The following is a 20694-nucleotide window of genomic DNA, read 5'->3' on the forward strand; positions in this document are numbered from 1 at the left end:
AAATTCCCCCTCCCCCACGTTTAAAATGCCACGTCTTATTAAAGCTTGCTTGTCCCTTCATTCTCATATCAATCAATCAAATAAATCAACAACATACCAACAAACATAATCGAATAAGAACGCAATGGCTGATACAAGATTCAAGCTCAACACCGGTGCCGAGATTCCGGCATTAGGACTCGGTACATGGCAATCTGAGCCGGGCGCAGTCGCGAAAGCCGTTGCTTACGCACTGTCAGTTGGATACAAACATATCGATTGCGGTATGGCCTCCTCCTATCTGTTTCCTGCCCTTATTCTTCTGCTTCTGTATACGTGAAATAATGTGTAGTACTAGCTAACGAACTCGTGCAGCATATGTCTACGGAAACGAAGAGGAAGTAGGACAAGGACTCAAGGAAGCTTTCGCATCTGGAGTAAAGAGAGAGGATATCTTCATTACTACCAAATTATGGTGCACATATCATACACGAGTCGAAGAGGCTCTTGATAAGAGTTTGAAGAGGTTGGGATTGGATTATGTCGATTTATATTTGATGCATTGGCCAGTTCCTATGAACCCAGATGGTAGGCAGATTTGTTTCATTGACCATGTTACCCCTTCATTTGTATCGCGTAATAATGTCTAATATCTCAACTAGGAAACCACGAATTGTTCCCCAAACATCCCGATGGCTCCCGCGATCTTCAAACAGAATGGTCCCACACCCAAACATGGCAAGAACTCGAGAAAGTTTCCAAGACCGGTAAGACCAAGGCTATCGGAGTTTCGAATTACAGTGTAAAGAACCTGGAAGAATTGTTTTCCAAGGCTACTATCACTCCAGCCGTCAACCAAATTGAAAATCACCCTTCATTGCCTCAGCAGGAAATTTACGATTTGTGCAAGTCAAAGGGAATCCACATCACAGCTTACAGTCCTCTTGGAAGCACTGGTAGCCCATTGTTTACTGCTGCCCCGATTGTCGAGGTTGCCAAGAAGAGGGATGTACCACCAGCTTCAATATTGCTTAGCTACCATGGTAAGACCCCCCTTGAACATGTGACTGTGCCGTTATAAGTCATGCTAATAAACAATAGTTGCTCGGGGAAGCTCGGTCCTCGCAAAGTCCGTTACTCTTGAAAGAATAAAGGCAAACATGAACATCGTAAAATTGGACGATGCGGACATGAAGATCTTAAACGATTACTCAGACGACCTGAAGAAGAATGGAAAACTCATGCGATATGTGTTCCCAGCATTCGGCGTTGACTTGGGATTCCCAGATAGAAAGCCTTAGTCCGAAGATCCGAGCTAATGTCGAGGAACCTTCCTTTGAATAGGAATTGGCCAGAAGACAAACTAAGATCCATGATTCGAAGTTTCGCAATCTGTGTATAGGTATATAGAAGTTAGAATATAATGGAAACAACTGTTAAGTAGATTGCTCTTGGAACTATTTTGCAAGCCTCTGAACACCACAACCAATAAATCGTTGATAACATGACATGTCTATTTCTTCATGTAGAAATTATAAAAGAATCTCATAGCTGACTAGTGAAGTTATTGAATTTCTTTCTTTTGTTTGAGGAGGGTGTAGTTTCCAATAATTGTAAGTGTCTTCAGAAGCTCAAAAATTTTGATGCCTAGAAAATGCTTAGGTGGTGGTTCAACGCTTGGCCCGAGTTCTTGGATGTAGAGCCACCAGTAAGCATACCCATTCCAGGGCACTGGAGACGGCAAAGTCAAATTTTAACTAGGCTGTAGAACGAGGAATGGAATTTTTGAAGGATTCTTAAGGATCGATCGGAAAAGTTCCTAGGTGAGGAGAAAGTGGGGTGGGGTGGAGATCTTAAGAGGCTGAGTGCAGCGGTAGCGGGTTGATTTAGCGGTCACAACATCATTCGAGAAATGGAATGAGTTTGTTTGGCTCAATGGACGAGGAACTCTTAGATCTTCTAGGCAATTAAAAATAGAACTATGAAGTGGTGGCAATGGGTTAAATTTGAGGTTTTGAATGATAACTATTGTTCAGGAGATGGAGATGGAGGTGGAGGTGGCACAATAATCTAGCCAACATAGCTACACTCGGGATGGACGTCATATACCGAAATAAACAACGAAATGGTGATATTGCGTCTAGGCCATAGAGAGGATGAAATATCTTAGGCAACCATTAAACAAATGATTTCTCCACCCAGGTCTCAAAGAATGATATAAAGAAATGGGGAAGTTATGAATATATACAGCTGAGCCGCATCAGGTGCTTGGCGGCTGTTGTTCGGCCATTAGACAGTAATGCTAAAAATAAAGAAGCTTGAATTGTGGCGATCTGACGCCAGCACTATGTTTTCTTCTTACTTGCATACCACAACTCATTACTACAGGCCATTTACACGATGGGCCTGCACGCAACTCTTTAATTAATGGCACCATTCATGTCCGGACACCCGCAGAAATAGCTGCATATATTTCACGTGATGTGTGGACCAGCCAATCGACGTCAAAGATTCGGCAAAAAGGCCTAATGAAAAGTCTAGCTGTCAGTTTGTAGCTTGGTGCAGGGAACAATCCTGAAACACAGACAAGACACAGAAGCTATTGAGCTTCGAGAACGGCTCCGAGAGATTTCAGTCAATCATATTATGCCATACCGTCTTTCTCTATGCTGGGAATAACCAGGAGCTGAATCCTTCATTGCGTGGATTAAGGGCGGGGAAGCGCCAAGGTTAGTGTGCTGATGCTGTTAATGGGGTGTTGTACACGCCTAAATGCCCTGTCTAAATTAAGATTAAGCTTCTCTTCAGGGCTGTGGGATTCCGTCCGCTATCGAACATTTTTTTCACGTCAGTTGTGGAAGCAAAGCTTTCCAAAATATTGCTGCTCCACAAATCATTTAGTAATAGTTTGTATAGTGAGCAGTGAAGCCTTTTCTTTACATAGAACGCTAGTCATTTGGTCGCTGGGCTGGCCTATTAAAGTTTGATGGGCTGAGGCTGAGTTGGATATGATTCATCAGTTTGCTGATGCGTTGTCTCAGTAAGTGAAGAGCAAATGGGCAAGTATCGATGCCGCACGACATGGTTTTGAATGGGGTTACTGGAGAAAGATTCGAAGAATGGATCCGTCGTGCAACTATGAAGCTATTGATTGGTTACAGCTTCAATAGGTATTGTTTGGGATGCGAGGCTTGTTATACACAGCCGTTGTTCTCTTTCTTTTGCTTTAATGTCTCTTCATTGTTGATCCCTTATATAGAGAGAGCCTTCTCTATTTGTTACTTTCGAGGTGTTCTTTAGAAGCTCCATATATTAAACCTTATCTTTGAGTGTAGTTACATCGTTTCTTGCACACCATGAAGAGTCAACATCCTTATGCTCCTTGGCGGAGAATGATCCTGATACCTTGCTGGATCGTTCAAATTATATTCCCCGGCTTTACATTTGGGGTAGTTGCAGCTGCTATTGCTCAAATCATGAGCAAAGATTTCGATGATGACAGCTATGATATTGATGTCCGGACAGCTCTAAGGTAGGCATATCTATTCTGTAGCTTGATTTTGGACATGAATACTGACAGAACCTAGTATCGGATGGGTCTACATTGTGTTCATCGGCTTGTGTATCATCCTCACTATTACAGAGATAGTCCTTATGTTGAGACACAAGTTGAAGCCCATTGTTTTCCTCATGATGAACATATTCAAATGTGCAAGCTGGACAGCTTTGTTTGTCGTCAGCTTGTGGAACGCTTTCGGTGTCGTCAAAAAGACGATGCCAAGTATTGTTAGCTTGGTTGTTGATATCATCTTGTTGTATGTCTATACCCCCTTGCCTCTTGGTATATGGTTGGAACCTTCGCTAACATGTCCTTCACAGGCTGGCTTTCTATATCCCTCTAGCACATGGCTCCCTTATCATGCACCGCAACCGTCAGGCTGGGAAATATGAGCCGGTCAACCTTAAACATAACAGCTTTGACTCCACCACCGAATCTTTTCCCGATGCCTTCCCCCAAGCATACAAGTCTTTGACCAACATAGAAGAGACCACCGATCTGGAAGCAAATGATCACACTACCGGACGACCCCGCAGACTAAGTTACAATCATACAAGGGATACCAGGTTCGACTCATACAGACAAACACGAAGAAGTTTCTCAGATCCATATATCGTCGAAAGGATGGTGGCTAGCCCCACGCAAGTTTCAATATCTACATTCTCGACAAGGAGCAGGAGTAGTACCTTGGGTTTACCAATACCACAGGTCGTGGTGCACGATCATGATGAATTTATGGAGAGAAACAGGGCCAACGGGATGAATTAGAGAGAAGAAGAAAAAGTGCTTATATATGGGTGGCGTTTGGGAACATTTTATGATCAAATGTTTTATACCAAGGGTTTGTTGTCGGAGTTAAGTTCTAATCTTGCTTTCTTGTATATATTGTATGGTTGGTTTTGCCACGGAACATTGAACTTTGGGTGCCACTTATTCATATAAACTGAGGGGCTATAGACACTCCATTTTTGTTGAATTGCGATTTCGAATAAGATTGCTTTCAAATCCATCTTATCATGTATGATATGCGCGTGCGGCTATTGATACAAAGATTATACTCCGAATATTTATTCTTTGGTCGAGAGGCTTTCCTGCATCAAGGTATGATATGTGCAGATATTGAAATCTTCATTATTGTCCATATACAGTTGTACATGAATTGAATTTATTTCTCGATAATACTTTTGAGCTTTCCATACCCCTTCATCCTACGCGAATGCCCCTTAGAACCCTAAGACATATTGGAATACCATTAATCAGCTCACAATGCACCATTTTTTTTTTCAAACATATGGATGGTTATACAATAATGTATTGCATTAGCCTGTGTTCACGATGGCCTCTTTGAGCTCACACGGACGCTCGTGTCACCCGAAATGCGCCTCCAAGACAGATGGAAGTATTCAATGCATCGATCCCCTCTTTCTAATCTTCTCATGTCAAAACGGCACACTTAGCTTCGGCAGGCTATGCAGGGTGAAACGAATGTGTTGCTCATATCTTAAGAGCGCAGAGGCGTTTATAGTAAGAAGAAAGAATCGGAAATGTGGTAAAAGATTAAAGGATCAACCACTGCGTTTAGTGCATTTATGTGAAAAGGGCGGGGGGCAGATAGCGGAGATTAGAGAAACAAACAAAAAAAATAGAGGCTCCTAGAACATGACCATAGCCATACACCCCGACGAAGATCGGAAGAGGGTGGAGAGGTTAAGGTTGACCAGGAACAGGAGGGGTACCATAATGGGTATTGGAATGTGCCCGCTAGAACTTGTGAACTTATGAGGGGTAACAATGAACCAATCGGGCTTCTGGAGTGGAGTTTGTGAATCCTTACACGAAGTAAATGGTTCTGGTTGGAAGGAAACGGTTGTTCCTGAAAAAGGACTTTGGGGCCGAGAACTCTTCTTCAATGTTTTTGCTAACATGATAAGGTATTATCGATAAATGATAAGCCCGAAACGTCGATCGGAAATTTGTTACTGACATACACATCGTAATGATGCGTTTCACTCAGAAGCTTGGAATCGATTGCCACTGTATGTTTCTGGTGTTTGCATTGCAGGACTGAGGACTTCAATTCACCAATCTCAAGGCCAAAAGAGAAAAAGACAAGATGAACGACCTGCAGGTCCCCTTGCTGGAAGCGAGACAGCGAATCCCATCTGACGTCTGCTAATGCCCAATTGGCCCCATTATAGTACAGTAGTGCCAGTGCAACGTATCTCCATATAATTGATCAAAACGAAAAAGAAGGCTGGAAATTGCCTTGGAAGTCACTATGGCCCGTCACAAAACGTGTTTTACAGGTATCCTGAAGCACCAGAGCATGATGTCGTTCATTTATGAGGCGAATTAGACGCTTTCCCAGCCACCCATTTTGATGAGACCCTGCTCGAAAAACCCTTCACGGCGGCGACCTACCACCAACATCCAGCCATCTTTTCGACCTGCCACTTTTTTAACTAATAGATACTTGCTTCGCGCACGAACCTTGAAGATGCATTCCTTAATTAATTGCTTATGTTATTATTGGCGGAGTTGCTTACAGGATGATGGATCTTGGATCTTTGGATTTGCGCAGAGTGAAGCGTGAGTTTTACCCTATTCACCTACTGTCCTACATTCTGTGTATTTTACTTTTTTTGGATTTCAATCTGCTTTGTTTTTACTGACATAGACCCTGTACATAGACTCACGACCACAGCTGCAACAAGTGCAAACGTCAGAATTACTTAGCGGTGTGGATGTGCGCTACGGAGAAAACACACCGTCACTTCCATCGAGTACTTCTGATGCAGCTACGGTGACACGGTGGGCAACCCCTCCATCTCGTTTTCGTACTCCGGAGCGAAGCCACGAGAACTTGGAAGATTCGATAGAGGCCCCTTTGATCAGAGCAAGTGACTGGGAAGCGTCTCATCAGAGATACAACAGCAATATGGTTCGATTCGACGAACAGCAGATAAGAAGTATGGAAGCCAAAGCCTCAGGGAGACCGAGAAGGATGTCAGATCAGGTGGAGGATGAGAGTCCTCCGACTCCCAATAACGACGATACACCATTTATCCGATTCGCGATCGATCAATTGACGAGGGATGAGGAAGCGAGACGAGAAGCAAGAAGAACTCAACAACTCGAGCAAGGCCAACAGCCAACTAATTCGCAAAGCTCTGAAGAGTATCCAGTGGAAAGGATCATTCCAGATGAAAACCGCTATATTCCCCAACGACCAACCCGAGCAGAACTCGCACTCATCAGAAAACATCGTTCTACACCTGGACCTGGACGATTATTTGGGTTCAACGCCACGCCACCTCTCTCAACACCACCTACCGAAGACGAGGGAAGAATACCCATAACAGCACCTCCACCAGCTCGCTCACCTCCCAACGGAAAAGATGCCGAAATATTCATTCCCACACTACCTTCTCCCAACGCCAAACGACACTCGGAGCTCAAATTTCTTCCGACGATTTTACGGCCTTTGTCTTTGCTAGCGATTATTACATTATGTCTTATGATGACTGCAGCGATTATGTTTTGCGCGATTTATTCAAATTATCACGATGGTCTTTATTCATGGGATAGCGGTGTTTCTGGGGGTAGATATTTTATATTTGGATTTTTACCACAGATTCTTGGAGCGTTTATATTTTTGTATGTTCAATATTTAATGGGTGCCATTACGAGAATAATGCCCTATGTATTAATGGCGATGGAAGATGCGGAGCCCCGCACCAACGCATTGTTTCTGGAAGCGTTTCCACGCCACATGTTGTGGCCGAGATGGGACGGGCCTATGATGATTGATATTGGGGTCTCGTGTTTATGGTTATCTATTTTCACGATTCCGCTCCAGGGATGTTTGTTTTCTGTAGTGTTGGTAGATGGAAATTGGAAATGGACTGCTGTTCAAGGGATTGCGTGGACTTTGGTTGCGATCTACATATCGATGTGTATGGGATTAGTTCTTATTGGAGCCTTTTTCTTCCGTCGAACAACTGGATTATTGTGGGACCCTCGATCGTTAGCGGATCTGATCTCGCTATTACCACGAAGCAATAGTCTCAGAGATTATCCAGGTACCGAGACCATGAAATCTAAACAAGAGATCAGAGTCAAATTAGCAGATCGAAGTGATCGATTGGGATATTGGAGAACCCCTAGTCCGACACAAGGGATTTTCTATTCGATAGGAGAAACAGGCGCGCCTACAAGACGATATACTCTAGAAGGCGGAAAAGCAGAAAGAAAAGTAAGCAGCGGTAGTGGTCTACCTGATTTGGAAGAAAATCGTTCATCTCTTCATGATGACGCGACTCGATTCCGATACATTCCATGGTTTCTGCGCGACACATTCGTAGTCCTGTGGTCTGTGACCGCTTTTTTCCTCTTGCTAGCTTTGATCATCGTATCATTCCTTCCTTCTACTGCCATACGCCATGGATTCAAACCCTTGGTTATTGCAGACCCCAACGGATCTGGATATTCCGCAGCAAACTTTCTGTATAGTTTCATCCCATCTCTCATCGGGATGATGCTATACCTCCTTTTCCAACCCATCGACATGGCCTTCCGCAAACTCCAACCCTGGGCCGAACTATCCAAGCCCGACGGTTCCCCAGCAGTAAAATCTCTTCTACTCGACTACCCCGCTTCTCTCCCTATCCAAAGCACCATTACCGCGCTTGGAAATGGTCATTTTCGGGTCGCCTGGTTTTCTCTCGTCTCCCTTCTCTTCATCATCCTTCCAATTCTCGCGGGAGGAATGTTTTTCCCCTTGACCATTACTTCGGGGGAAGTACGCATGCTTCCCAATCTCCCTTCTTTCTACATCTGCCTCGCATTCCTCATCATTTATTTCCTGACGCTTCTGCTCACGATCCCCAAGAGACGCACCATGCATTTACCACATTCGGTCGATTCTCTAGCTGAGATAATCAGCTTTGTTCATTCAAGTAACATTCTAGATGACGCAGCGTTTAGTGCTCCTCGGTCGAAAATAGATCTGGTGACGAGGCTCGTGAGTGCATCGTCACACTTTAAGGGAGAAGGAGTGAAATACGCATTTGGGGTTGGTTTAGGGAGAGGTGGAAAGGAAAGCTTGGGGATTGAGCGGTTAGAAAGGAGAGGGGGTGATCATGTTATGATTATGGGGTGATTGGCAATATGGGAGCGGACAGGATGACAGGATGATGGCTTATGATTAACTTTTTAATGATTGATGAATGCTTGAATAAAGCTAATGTGACGGATGGACGGATGGGTCTTTGGTCTTGAAATGGGAATCTCGGCTTTAGCCACGCGCGGTGTTTGGGATTGGGAAAGCGTAGTGATATGAAGCTAGATGAAACAAGATGATATGAGATGGTTACCAGAGAATGGATGACCAACACGGACATGAACAGAGCACGTCGCCCATAGGACTTAATGTCGGATGTTTTAGCAGGGACAACGAAGAATATACTATAATGTAGTAGTCTCAATGTTCTGATTATGAAAAGATCTGTCCTTCACTTCAAGCAGTTTGTTAAGGATTCCTGAATTGCACCATGCATCATTTACCACATTGCTGTAATTCATATATTTATGAGTTTGTAGCTTGCGCTTGTAGCTCTACAGAAGGGGAACATGTCGGTAGGAGTAACACATTTTCAACCCCCTCAAACTGGCATACGATGATACTCATCTACAACATCGGTGAATACGAGTAAGCATTGACAGGTATCAATCACACAGCAAATTACCAAACAAAGAGGACTGTTACCATATTAAGATAAGCAATTAATGAGCGCAATCAACTACCCATACAGCAGAATGTCTTTCACACAAACCAGTGACTACTGAAAGCTTTTTCACACATACATTGTCCCTTTTTCAAATGTACACAAAGACCCATCAGTCACCACAATAGCATTGCAAAGCCAAATTAAATGCAACTATCATGATGGGTGAGTGGACCTTTTACTCCAGCTTCAAGCAAAATTGGAACAATAGCAAGCCACAACAGCACCAAACAAAACAATAATAAAAGCCACCATATTCTTCCAGAACTGGAAACCCTTCCCAAATTTGCTCTTCTGCGCTAACACATGCAACCACCGATTGAAGTAAATTGAAAGCCAAAAGCTTCTCGAGAAATGCGGTCAGTAAAGCCAGAATTCGGAAGTCCATCACCTCTCCCCCTTTGAAAGCTACATCTCTATTAATCCTACAAGTGTTTATTTCTCAATTTTTTTAATTATTGCAAAGGCTAAAGAAAAGACGCGCAGGCAGTGACAAAAAGCAATCGATCATATCGTGGAAATAGGATTTCTATCATACTCAAAGAAAAAGGTCAAAGGTGTACAAGCAGTTATTATACGGGCCTTTTCCGCAAGAAAAGACTTGATGATGGCGAAGAGCAATCTGTTGAATAGCTCTATGAAGGATTCTCTGGAACGCCATTTGATGTATTGCTGTTAAAAACGATTAGGTCTTAACTCGTCAATCGGGTCGCCTTGATAAGAGACAGCTAGCGAAAATTGATTTCATAGGTGTCGAGAGGCTCTCTTAACTATCGTTGTCTGCGTACTAGCTAGATAAGCGATGAGAATTTAGTATCGTGAATTCGAGCGCCATGAGGTGCTGGGACATCAATTCAGACTCCCCATCTTTCTTCAAAGAAAGAATCATTGCCTCTTGCACTTGTATCAATGTGCCATTCTGGACTTTTGGCATATCTACTGAATGGTGTCGTGAGATTTCCATCTCCCTGTTGAGCTTTGATAGCGAACAAGTTGCCAAGAGTTCCATCTATAAGTGGAGCGATTACTTCGGGGATGGTCTTCTTTTCCATTCTTGAGATAGTGATACCGGGAAGAGGTCTATTATCGGAAGGCAAACTTTTCTTCGCAGGAGGACCGATGGGACCGAAAGGATTGGTATGAATTTCCATTTCTGCGATATGATCCTGAACTGTCATGTTCCATCGTTGTTGGCCACTGTAGAACCACTCATCCTTCTCCTTTTGTTTTCTTGCTCGAGCTTCCTCAGGAGTCTCTTCATTCTCGAGAAGTCCCATTTCTTTTTGTACATCAATAGACAAATGAGTGAATCTCCCGGTCATGTCACTAGGAAAGCCGTGAGGATAATACTGACGGGCTTGTTGCATTGAAATTGTATCTGTTGCGCGTGCAGAAGGAGCTTGTGCTGGCGCCTGAGCACTGTACTGCTCATTGAGAGCTTTTGATTCTTGCCATGGGGAGGTAGGCTCAGTGCTCGCGTGTGAGTTTTGTTTTGCTTCAGTTTGATCTTGTGTCCAAGCCTCCTCACTATAGTTACTATTCTGTCTATTGTTAGCATACGAGCGCTGTCCTGGTGGGCCGGCAGTCAATGGCTGTGGGTAACCCGGTACTCCTCGATGATTGGCAGAATCTCTTGAATGATCGTTAGATCCCGAATATGCGTTGTAGAGCGGGTTGTACGCCGTGTTGGAGATACCCGGTTGAGGAAATGTATAGGTACGGTCGAGTTCTCCGTTCTTGGCAGCTTGTGTACCATCAAGCATAGTGTTATCTCTTTGGTTATGCAAGAGGTACTCCAAGCGTTGGCTCGCAATTTCAAACTCTTCATTTGACTTCGCAGTATTGTCGGCTTTGGGTGCTTGCAACTCAGACAATCGACGTAAAGCTGAGGTTTGCATCGGATTCGGGAATCTCGCAAGTCTCTGTAAGGTCTGCATCTTTTCCAAACCTGATATGGGGCCTTGCAAATCACTTCCTTTTGCCATTTCCTGCTCCTCATTCGAAATTGATGAAACGTTATTTTGATGGAAAGTAGGAGTTGGTGTATTGGGCGAGACAGGATAATGACCATTAGATACTCTTGCATTAATCATTCCCTGAAGTCTGAGAAGTGTATGGTTCTCTTGCTCTGACTGGGATAGTCTCTGAGATGGCCGTAAAGAGCGAGTAGATCTCGCAGATGTGGCTGGCGGAGTGTTGAAAGAGTTAGGGCCCTGACCGAGTTGTTGCGCATAGTGCATGGAGTTTTGCATATTCAAAGGAGGTGGCGGACCACGGGAGTGAGGATAATAATTTGTTTGTCTATTGTGAGTTGGGTCCAATTGGGGTCTGCGAATAGAACCTTCGCGCTGAATACGATTAGGGGCGGATATTTGAGGTTGCAAATTAGGATTGACACGAGATCCGACAGTAGTGTAAGCAACAGGTTGTGCTTCAACTGATAATGGCTCAGGAGAGTTGTTGATCGAGCGAACAGGAAGATCTGGATCCCACTCTACCGAATCAAATCCATCATTGACAGTGGTGATGTCACTCAAGCTTCTCATCATTAACCCTGCTGATGAAGCAATGCGAGCCATGACTGCGTCGCTCTTATCCTTCACCGATTGTGTATCGGAATTGTCACACTTCAAAAGATCAAGAGAAGGGGAATTGAGACCAATACCACCGTCAATCGTATAGAGAGTTTGCGTTCTGCTTTTATCAGTAGAGGAGTGGGAAAAAGACGAGATCCTGGAAACTCCTAGAGGGGGTTGTATAACCACTGCTGACGGAGTTGGATCAATTGAAGGGATGCTAGTCGTAGTGACAACGGTGGTAGTTGTCGTCGTATCTTCAGCGGTAAAAACTGGCTGGACGATATTGTTATTGATATCTTCTTTGATGCTGTCGTCTTGCAAATCGTCCTCTTGCAAGGGATCGTCAGAATCCTTCCATCCTTCTTCGGTAACCTTCGTATTCTTTTTAAGATATTCAATGATTCGCTTTGGTGCCGGTGCGGTGAAAGTGAATTCTGTGTAATTTCGTTGTTTGTGCGAGGTTGTGTTGTGGTGGGGAGAGGAAACATCGAGAGATGATTCGAGTTGTGGGGTCGATGTAGGTGAAATGGGACGTGATGAGCTTGCACTTCCTACCACTTCTGGATCTGATCCGACTTCACTAGTACTTTCACTGTGACCCAAACCCGTATCTGCCCCTCCGTTCGTATTTATGCCATCATCTGTTAAACCTCCACCACCATTATCGGTATCAATTGCTTGATCATCATTGATTGTCGACGTTGAACATTTTGTTTTCAAGTTCTTCTTCTTCTTAAAGGTATATTTGAAAGGACCAAGTGATTCAAGCGTCATTGGTCCTCCTAATTTCATATCTTGTGCTTCATCCAAAGCTTCATTGCGACGACGCGATCTTGACGGTCGAGCAGCCATGACATCCGCGTACGTAGTATCCTGAGAAATTGGTGTTGAAGCAGAATTCGCAGGATAGTTGGCGCGGAGTGATTGCAGTCTTTTTTCGTATTCCAATTGGTCCTCTATTTCTTCTTGGGCTGATTCTTTGATGATAAAATCTGGCGATTCGATTTCGTTCTCTGACCCCGATTTTTCGTGAATGCTCTCTGCAGGTATGGTTTGTATATGCGAATGATTCGCGGGAATGGGCCTGCTATTGTATTCTCTAATGGAGTTCGAGGTGCCGTGTGGATTGTCTGATATTGAGTAAGCTTGCCATATTGAACCTCAAAGCAAAAGTGAGAGTGGAAGGGGCGAGAACGATCTTCACTTGTACTTACGAGCTCTTGCAGTGCTACTTCTAGAGCTGGAGGACATGATTAATACAAAGTTGCCTAATATGTTGATGTCTTCAGTAATCTGTACTCTTTTGATAATGAATTGATGCTGAAAAACGCTTTGGTGGCAGGAAGTTGGCCAAATTATATCAAAACAAACTTACAATCTTGTTTGTATCAGAAAGAGTGAGCGACAGAGGCGTCTATCGTTCTGACCAGAAGGAACCAGATTGAAAAGAAGGTTCGGTCTATATTTATATCGGGTGTTGAGGCTAGTGAAGTCAAGTCAAAATATCAAAGATTTCGATAGAAAGCTTGACCTTTATCCGAATTCGTTCAAGTTAAATTAAAGCGCCTCCAATCAGAAAGAATAGTGGTATAGATTCACCTGTGATTGTTGAATGGCAAGAAATTGGACTCAGTCATAGCATATATTTTGTAATTGTTGAGACGGGAGTAATACGAAGGCTGTAATTGACTAGAGGTATTGGCATGCTAAGATATATTCTAAGCAACAGACATGCCAGAGGTCTAGTCAATACTAACAATGCCAAATACATGAAGCCATTTCAGTGTACAATAGCTCGGCTCAACACATATAAAGCAATCATGAAAGCCCCTCCTCGAAACCTCCATCAATATCTTGCCACGAGATTCCTTGCCAATGGCCATCCACTCGGAAACCATCCGTACTAGCAACTGCAATCACCCTTCGGCTGATTGAGAGGAAGCCATACGTCATATACGCAGCTAGAAAGAGCTCACTCAAAGATTTCCAAGTTGACTGGCGGCAAGTGAACGTGCTCATATTTCGTGCTGGCGTTCTGAGTACCTTGTTATCCAACAGTGATAATCAATTTCACAGTCCTTTGCGGCGCTATTCAGATCAACAATTCTCCTCGATCATCTAGATTTGACAATATCATTCTCTCCGTGTCTCATGAAAACACACGGGATCTGATGATGGTACCACATAGCCATGCCCAGGACGAGCTACATCATTCAAATCTCTGCATTCACCATCATACGAGATAGCCTTAAGTATCCTGAAGCGTAGGATAACTCCTCATAAGGAAGAAGTCGTGTTCAAAAGAACCTCGCAAGAAGTTGCGGCAAAATTCCATGGAAATTCAATGCCCCTTGCCTTCGAGCTCGAGGCCGTCGGTATTGTGAACGAATAGTTGACTAGGGTCTTTGTATTTCAGTCTCCAGATATAGAAACCTAGGATCGATTGTTGGTAAGGGGGGGAGTGTACACGTTGACTGATATCGGGTGTGATGCTGATATAGGAAATGGGGCTCGATAGAAGTTTGAATGGAGTGAGGTCGTGCAATAAGCGCCGGGGCTAAGGACACGCGGTCACCGTAGAATCACTAGCCCACCTCGTCACAGTTCGCGTACATTATTCTATTCTCATTTTCTGCCGATTGTGAATTTACATTTCTTTTCAAGAGCCGGTGTGGTTTGAAGGTTCACGCCAGATTGAAAACAGAATCAAATTGTGATATAAACTTCCAACGATGGTCAACATGGCCATTGACCTTTGAGCCATGGTCGTATGTTTCTTAGCCCAAAACTGTAACCAATCATCACGATCACGTGGTGACAAACATGGTTCCTCCGGACTGGCTTCGGCACGTTTCCTTCTCCAGGATTTGGTTACGTACCTATCTAATCATTCCATTGGTCTTCAAATCTACCACCTCCCTTATGCTTTCTCGACTGACCAGCAAAACAATACTAGCTGTGCATATTGCAATCCGGGGAACGATGATCAATACTGCAACGAGAGACACATCATATTGACCCCCCCTCAACGTCTGGAAAATTATGTCCAGCGTAGTAATCGTGGTAACCAACAGACCCATGCGAATTTGACTTTTTCTTTCGAAAGTGGGCAAATCAGGGAATGACTCTACATTCACGATGCACGTTCCGATGGTTGAGGGAGATGATTCGCCCGATGATTCGTTTCTGTTCTTTCCAACATGCTGCAGTAGCTCGAGTTGGTAGGTGTATTGATAAGATGGAGAGATACGGTGGCACTCAGCAGGTTTAGAGCTCTTTCCTGTGCGGATATATATATGCAGGTCGCTCATTCCTTCCACATGCATGCATTTAGACAATCTTTCCTGGATACCCCAGCCCGAGATAACACAGAGATCTCACGGCATCTTATATGTATCTGTTTATCATAAGATTAAATTCTTTTTTGAACAGCTTGCGTTGGTTTGGCAGTTTTATCTCATTTTGATTATTCAATACACCTGAAAGCTTCACATCTACTTACATATCGACGACATGGCGGAAAAGGAAACGAGTGTTGAGATAGCCCCATCTTTACACACAAATCATCCTGCGACACCACCGTCCGAGGAAATAATCCCCCAAAAATCTAAACAGTCTCTTTCGGACAAATTCACGATTGTGAGTCTACTCCTTCTATTTACCCCAAGCAGTCTCAGCGCGAGACGATCTTGTATGACTATCAAGCGAAGGATGTACAAAATTGAGACGTTGCATTGTTTTGCCTGTATCCCTTGACGTATTCTCTAACCCCGCCCTATTCTAGTTTGCGGCCGGAGCTGCTTTGGTCTCAGATGGCTACTTCAACAACATCATGACGATGTCAAACGTCATTCTCAAGAAACAATATCCGAAAGAGTATACCGCAGCAACAAGTACTCGTGTTTCTAATTCCCTTTTGGTTGGTGAGATCTTCGGTCAAGTGACCATTGGGCTCACTTGCGACTACTTTGGAAGAAAATTTGCTATTATTACTACGACTTTGATGATCGTATTTGGTGGCATATTAGCCACAGCCTCCAAAGGCGTTACAATAGAAGGGTATGTTCTTCTCATAATGTTCAATATGCATTGAAAAGTTCGAATGATGGGCTGTTGGGCGTGCCACAAATCTCCTTTCTTTCGAAAGCTCTTTGACTCTTGAAACAACGAAAGTGCATATTAATGTCTATGCTTTCCCATTGTTGAAAACAGTGCATCAATATTCTAACTTTCTCTAGCATGTTTTGGATGATGACTGTTGCGAGAGGTATTATAGGATTTGGCGTTGGTGGTAAGCTCTTACAATCTCACAAAATGTATCTCAGATGTCCCGGCTGCAGTCCAGAAACAAAAGGCAGCTGTTGGTCTAGAATCTATTTTCAGTATCAGATCTACTAAGTCAACTTTATTCGACATATCAAGAGATTTAAAATATTGAAATTCAATAATATGAATTTCAAACATTCAAAACTAGCAAATTGGGACTGCAGTTTGGATTGATGGATCCCATCATTTCTAAAATTCTGTCCCTTGAACTGTTTTTTTTCCCCGGCTAATTAACCTCTTTTTAGGTGAATATCCAGCATCTTCTACCTCCGCCTCTGAAGCCGCCAATGAGCATGCCCCCAAAAATCGCGGGCCTATCTTTATTCTTGTCACCAACCTTCCACTATCTTTTGGTGGTCCACTGGCCGTCTCGATATTTCTTATTGTACTCGCAGCGTGTGACTACCAGCATTATAACACTGTATGGCGAGTATGCTTCGGAATTGGTTGCATTCTTCCATTATCAGTCTTCTACTTCCGGATCAAGATGCTTAATAGTACACTTTACCGCAAGGGAGCCATCAAGAAAAATGTCCCATACAAACTCGTACTACGCTACTACTGGAAATCACTCATCGGAACATGCGGCGCATGGTTTCTTTATGATTTTGTAACATTCCCCAATGGTGTTTTTTCAGGCACAATTATTGCTTCGGTAGTTCCCTCCGACCCAAGTACCGTCGTACTCAAAACTGGAGAATGGAATCTCTTACTCGGAGTCATCGCATTACCCGGTGTCATTATTGGTGCATTGCTTTGTGATCGCATTGGCCGGAAAAACACAATGATGATTGGTTTCTTCGGATATCTGATGTTTGGTCTTATCATCGGATTATCGTACCATAAAATCACAAAGATCGTCCCCCTCTTTGTGGTTTTCTATGGCTTGATGCAAAGTTCGGGAAACTTAGGGCCAGGTGACATGTTAGGACTTATCTCTTCCGAAACCTACGCGACATCCGTTAGAGGAACTTGTTATGGAATATCTGCCGCTCTGGGCAAAGTAGGAGCGGCAGTTGGTACCCAAGCTTTCACTCCAATCCAAACAAACTTGGGTAAGCAGTGGACATTCATTATCGCGGCTATTTGTGGCGTGGTGGGAATCGCGGTCACTTATTTCTTCGTGGAAGATATTACGGGAGAGGATTTAAGTATTAGAGATGAGAATTTCAGAAAGTTCTTGGTAGCGAATGGCTGGAATGGCGAAATGGGAGAGGCAGATCTGAAGGCTTCGGCGGAAGAAGGTGTTGTTACGGAAGTAGAGGTAGAAGGAAAGTAGAAAGTAAGGGGTGAGGAACATATCTGAGGTATGCAATACAGACACAGGGAGGGACTGAATAGTCTAGATTCGTAGCTGGGAAGTTTATGTAGCACCTTTTTAGCGTGTTGAAGCTGAACGGTGGGCAGAAGAGTATAGATGTATCAAAATACTTGTAAACCAGAACTTTTTACACGCTTTAGATATCATATTGTTACTCGTTGCGACTAGAACAATCTGGATGACGACAAGCCATGGCGTCCAAGTCCAACCCCTTCGCTAGAGTCTCGGCACCTTGGCAATGTCCATCCTATCCCATCTCATCCCACTACGGGCTAAATTCTCGTCCGAGCCAATCTTGTAGGTCTGCCTGAGTGAGGAAACAAACAGTTTACTGTCAAGAGATTCGTACCCATATAGAAGGATCTGAAAGAACGATTCTTGATATGAAACCGGTATCCTTGATTATCTAAAAATACAATACAATACATATTCAACCTGGCCAAACCACTTAACCCAAAGTCTCATATCTTTCCTTCGCCTTTTCTTTGGTCCTGCCTACAAACGCCTTGTAGTCACCCTTTGTCTGTCTCTCCGCTTCTTTCATCGCATCACCGAGTTTACCACCCTCAGCTCCTAGACCCACGCCTTGCGTATATAATTCCGTCGCAATTGCCTCCGTTCTTCCTGTACCCTGGGCGCCCAGGCCTTCTCCCGCGTTCCAACCCATTTTCCCCAGTAGTGCTGCACCTTTTGATTGAACTGGTGCCACATGCTCACTTTGTTCATCCTTGTGCGAAGGAGGGCTGGTCGTGGAAGACGGAGTCTTTGATTTACTGTGCTGCGCAGCAGGCTGCTTGGGTTGATTGAAAGCTTGGCGGCGTTCTTTTGCTCGATCTCTGTAAGCGGAGCTTTCGGCCGAGACTGAGTCGCTTTCAGACTTTTTGAGCTTAGCTAAAGCTTTTGAGACTAACTCTTCATTCTTCGTGTTATCACGATGAAGCTGACTAATTCTTTCGTGTTTGTTGACTTCTGCCTCTGTCTTGAATTGGCGAGAACATAAGAGGCAGCATTTTCGGCCGAGGTCTGCATATGATTGAGTAGGCGAAGAATCTGCAATGGGTTCTGGCGTTGATTTTGCAAGTCCAGCGGTCGAATCAGAATCATTATCCTCAAAATCTTTCGCAGGTAGACCATGGATCTCATTATGTCTATTGGTCCAGAATTGGAGATGTGGCGCTACGACTGTCTTAGTACCAGCAGCAGACTCTTTCTCGACTTTTCTTTTCTTAGACCGAGGTTCTCCATCCTTGCCACCAACAAGTCCTTCATTTGCTGCTGCCGTCGCTATCTTGGTTCGCTGGTTATTCATATGCTTTACAGGAGCTTCTGGAATTACAGTAGAAAACTCGCTTGCATAAGCTGTGGCGTCCCAGTACATCAAACTAATCGCAGAGTTTGACAGTGGGTTAAATGTGAACCTCGCAGATTCCTCATTCAGAAATTCAAGGACAGGCACGAATACACCCGCATGGATATGTGAAACGATGACAGGTTTCGAAGATATCGTGAACTTATCTGTAGCGTTATATTTAGCTAAAGCATTCTGTGCATCCTCAACCGAACCAAATTCTGCAAATCCGTATCGCCAGCTGTCGTTTGTCTTACGATCTCGAATCAGCAGCACACGACGGAGAGACCCTTCTTTTGCGCCAAGTGAAGCATCACCAGAAGTAGAAGAAATTTTTGTCTTCTTTGCCGTGTGTGTATCTCCTGATGTGGTTGCTTTGGTCTTGTATAGTTTGCATACTCCCTTGGCAAGAAGTTCCTCCGTCACGCCAGGTTCAAGACCCCTAAGTAAGAGAAATTGAGAAGCGGTTTCGTCGGGTGATGCATCACTGTCTCCAGTTGTGGCGAAACCTGAGTAACTGGATACATTTTCTTGTGCCACAACGACACCGTGAGCGGTTGATCCTAGAATTTTTAGCGATACAGACCGTGAGTGTGGCTGGATGCAACGTACTAGTTCTGGGCCCATTGCACTTGAAACACATCATCCTGTAGGAATAATTCAATGTGTAGCACTAGATATGATTAGCTTCGAGTAGGTATCCAGAATGGCATAAAATATGACATACAACATCGCATTTCCAATCATCCTCATGCTTGCTTGCTCGTTCTTGATCGGTTTTCTCGCGGCTGTAAGCTATTCTGACTTTGCTTGGTTCCAGTGCCTGCGAAGGACCGTGGAAAGAAACTGTTGGGTAATGTTCCTCGAGGAATCGTTTTGCTTCCGGTAGAGTATAAAATTGCGCAAAGGCAAACCCTCTCGATATACCTACAAGCAAAATGATAAGACGTATGTTTCCTTCAAGGAAAGGTTGACCTACCCGTTTTCTTATCCTTGATCAACCTGATCTCCTCCACACCCTCAACTTTAAAGTTTGTTTGGAGTTCTTTTGATATCTATAACTCAAAACAATGGCCAATGAGGCCAATCGCTATGCTTAGCCAGAATTCCAAACTTATTCACAATAACACTTAGTCTAGAAGTGGATTCTCAAATTCGATATAAATTGGTAGGAATGGGGCGGCGAACGTCTTCCTGTGTAAAATCTAGAGGTAGTCCCTCAAAGATTATTGTTCGATTTGGTGGTGCGCCATGGTAAGGCGAAGGGCTACGACTTCTTCCACGGACGGGAGATTTATATCCCTCGCGATCGCGGTCCGTATAACGGCCTCTATTCTCTCTGCGCGGAGATCTTGACCTTTCCCTGTCATAACCGCGCTCATATCTGTTGCCATGCTGATTGCGCTCGTCTCGATATGCGCGTTCTGTATATTCCGAGTCGTATTGTCTGCCAGAAGCAGGTCCTCGTAGGGGACTCCTTGAGTTATCTTAAGATATCGATGATCAGCACATATACTTGGGAATCTGCATTTCTAAACTATCGATTACCCTTCCGCGATTGATAGGAATCATATCCAGGCGCTCCATGTTGTCGGTATTCGCTCGAATATTCTTGATCGTCATACATGTCGGCATCAGGGCCCGGTCTGTAAGGTCTGGAACTCATCACGCCGTGAAAGTCATAAGATATGAATTATAAGTGTGATCCTGAGTTATTGAACCACAATTATTGAGATGGGACGTTTATGTAATTTAAATGTTGGTACACTGGTGGTAAGTCGATTGTGAATACGTTA

At 43.9% G+C, this 20694-nt stretch overlaps 6 protein-coding genes across 8 annotated transcripts; 4 read left to right on the forward strand and 2 right to left on the reverse strand.

Moving 5' to 3' along the window:
- Positions 1–43: 43 nt before the first annotated feature.
- On the forward strand, positions 44–1418 carry Bcgar1. The gene is made up of 4 exons (XM_001559172.2): positions 44–263; positions 355–567; positions 642–1022; positions 1081–1418. Exons 1-4 carry the CDS (start codon positions 125–127, stop codon positions 1278–1280), a joined length of 933 nt encoding a protein of 310 aa, XP_001559222.1. The 5' UTR covers positions 44–124; the 3' UTR covers positions 1281–1418.
- Positions 1419–3158: 1740 nt separating this feature from the next.
- Positions 3159–4608, forward strand: BCIN_06g04670 (hypothetical protein). Its single transcript, XM_001559171.2, has 3 exons — positions 3159–3511; positions 3567–3794; positions 3859–4608. Exons 1-3 carry the CDS (start codon positions 3336–3338, stop codon positions 4304–4306), a joined length of 852 nt encoding a protein of 283 aa, XP_001559221.1. The 5' UTR covers positions 3159–3335; the 3' UTR covers positions 4307–4608.
- A 1164-nt stretch (positions 4609–5772) lies between these two features.
- Positions 5773–9091, forward strand: BCIN_06g04680 (hypothetical protein). Of its 2 annotated transcripts, XM_001559169.2 has the most exons (2): positions 5773–6127; positions 6229–9091. In XM_001559169.2, exons 1-2 carry the CDS (start codon positions 6088–6090, stop codon positions 8697–8699), a joined length of 2511 nt encoding a protein of 836 aa, XP_001559219.2. In that variant the 5' UTR covers positions 5773–6087; the 3' UTR covers positions 8700–9091. The 2 variants fall into 2 exon arrangements, with proteins under 2 accessions (XP_001559219.2, XP_024549338.1); XM_024693552.1 differs by lacking the exon at positions 5773–6127 and having other exon boundaries at positions 6153–9091.
- A 948-nt stretch (positions 9092–10039) lies between these two features.
- BCIN_06g04690 (hypothetical protein) lies at positions 10040–13470 on the reverse strand. 2 transcript variants are annotated; one of them, XM_024693553.1, is made up of 3 exons: positions 13279–13470; positions 13118–13171; positions 10040–13033 (listed from the first exon to the last, which is right to left on the reverse strand). In XM_024693553.1, the coding sequence occupies exons 2-3, from the start codon at positions 13152–13154 to the stop codon at positions 10179–10181; spliced, it is 2892 nt and encodes a 963-aa protein (XP_024549339.1). In that variant the 5' UTR covers positions 13155–13171; positions 13279–13470; the 3' UTR covers positions 10040–10178. The 2 variants fall into 2 exon arrangements, with proteins under 2 accessions (XP_024549339.1, XP_001559217.1); XM_001559167.2 differs by lacking the exon at positions 13279–13470 and having other exon boundaries at positions 13118–13255.
- A 1766-nt stretch (positions 13471–15236) lies between these two features.
- Bcgit1 lies at positions 15237–17670 on the forward strand. The gene is made up of 4 exons (XM_024693554.1): positions 15237–15542; positions 15688–15962; positions 16142–16194; positions 16475–17670. The coding sequence occupies exons 1-4, from the start codon at positions 15417–15419 to the stop codon at positions 17506–17508; spliced, it is 1488 nt and encodes a 495-aa protein (XP_024549340.1). The 5' UTR covers positions 15237–15416; the 3' UTR covers positions 17509–17670.
- Positions 17671–17687: 17 nt separating this feature from the next.
- BCIN_06g04710 (hypothetical protein) lies at positions 17688–20690 on the reverse strand. The gene is made up of 6 exons (XM_024693555.1): positions 20447–20690; positions 20087–20385; positions 19878–19953; positions 19626–19825; positions 19511–19571; positions 17688–19461 (listed from the first exon to the last, which is right to left on the reverse strand). The coding sequence occupies exons 1-6, from the start codon at positions 20562–20564 to the stop codon at positions 17999–18001; spliced, it is 2217 nt and encodes a 738-aa protein (XP_024549341.1). The 5' UTR covers positions 20565–20690; the 3' UTR covers positions 17688–17998.
- Between the last annotated feature and the right edge of the window lie 4 nt (positions 20691–20694).

Source organism: Botrytis cinerea, chromosome 6 (genome assembly GCF_000143535.2).
Source record: "Botrytis cinerea B05.10 chromosome 6, complete sequence".
Lineage (NCBI taxonomy): Eukaryota > Fungi > Ascomycota > Leotiomycetes > Helotiales > Sclerotiniaceae > Botrytis > Botrytis cinerea.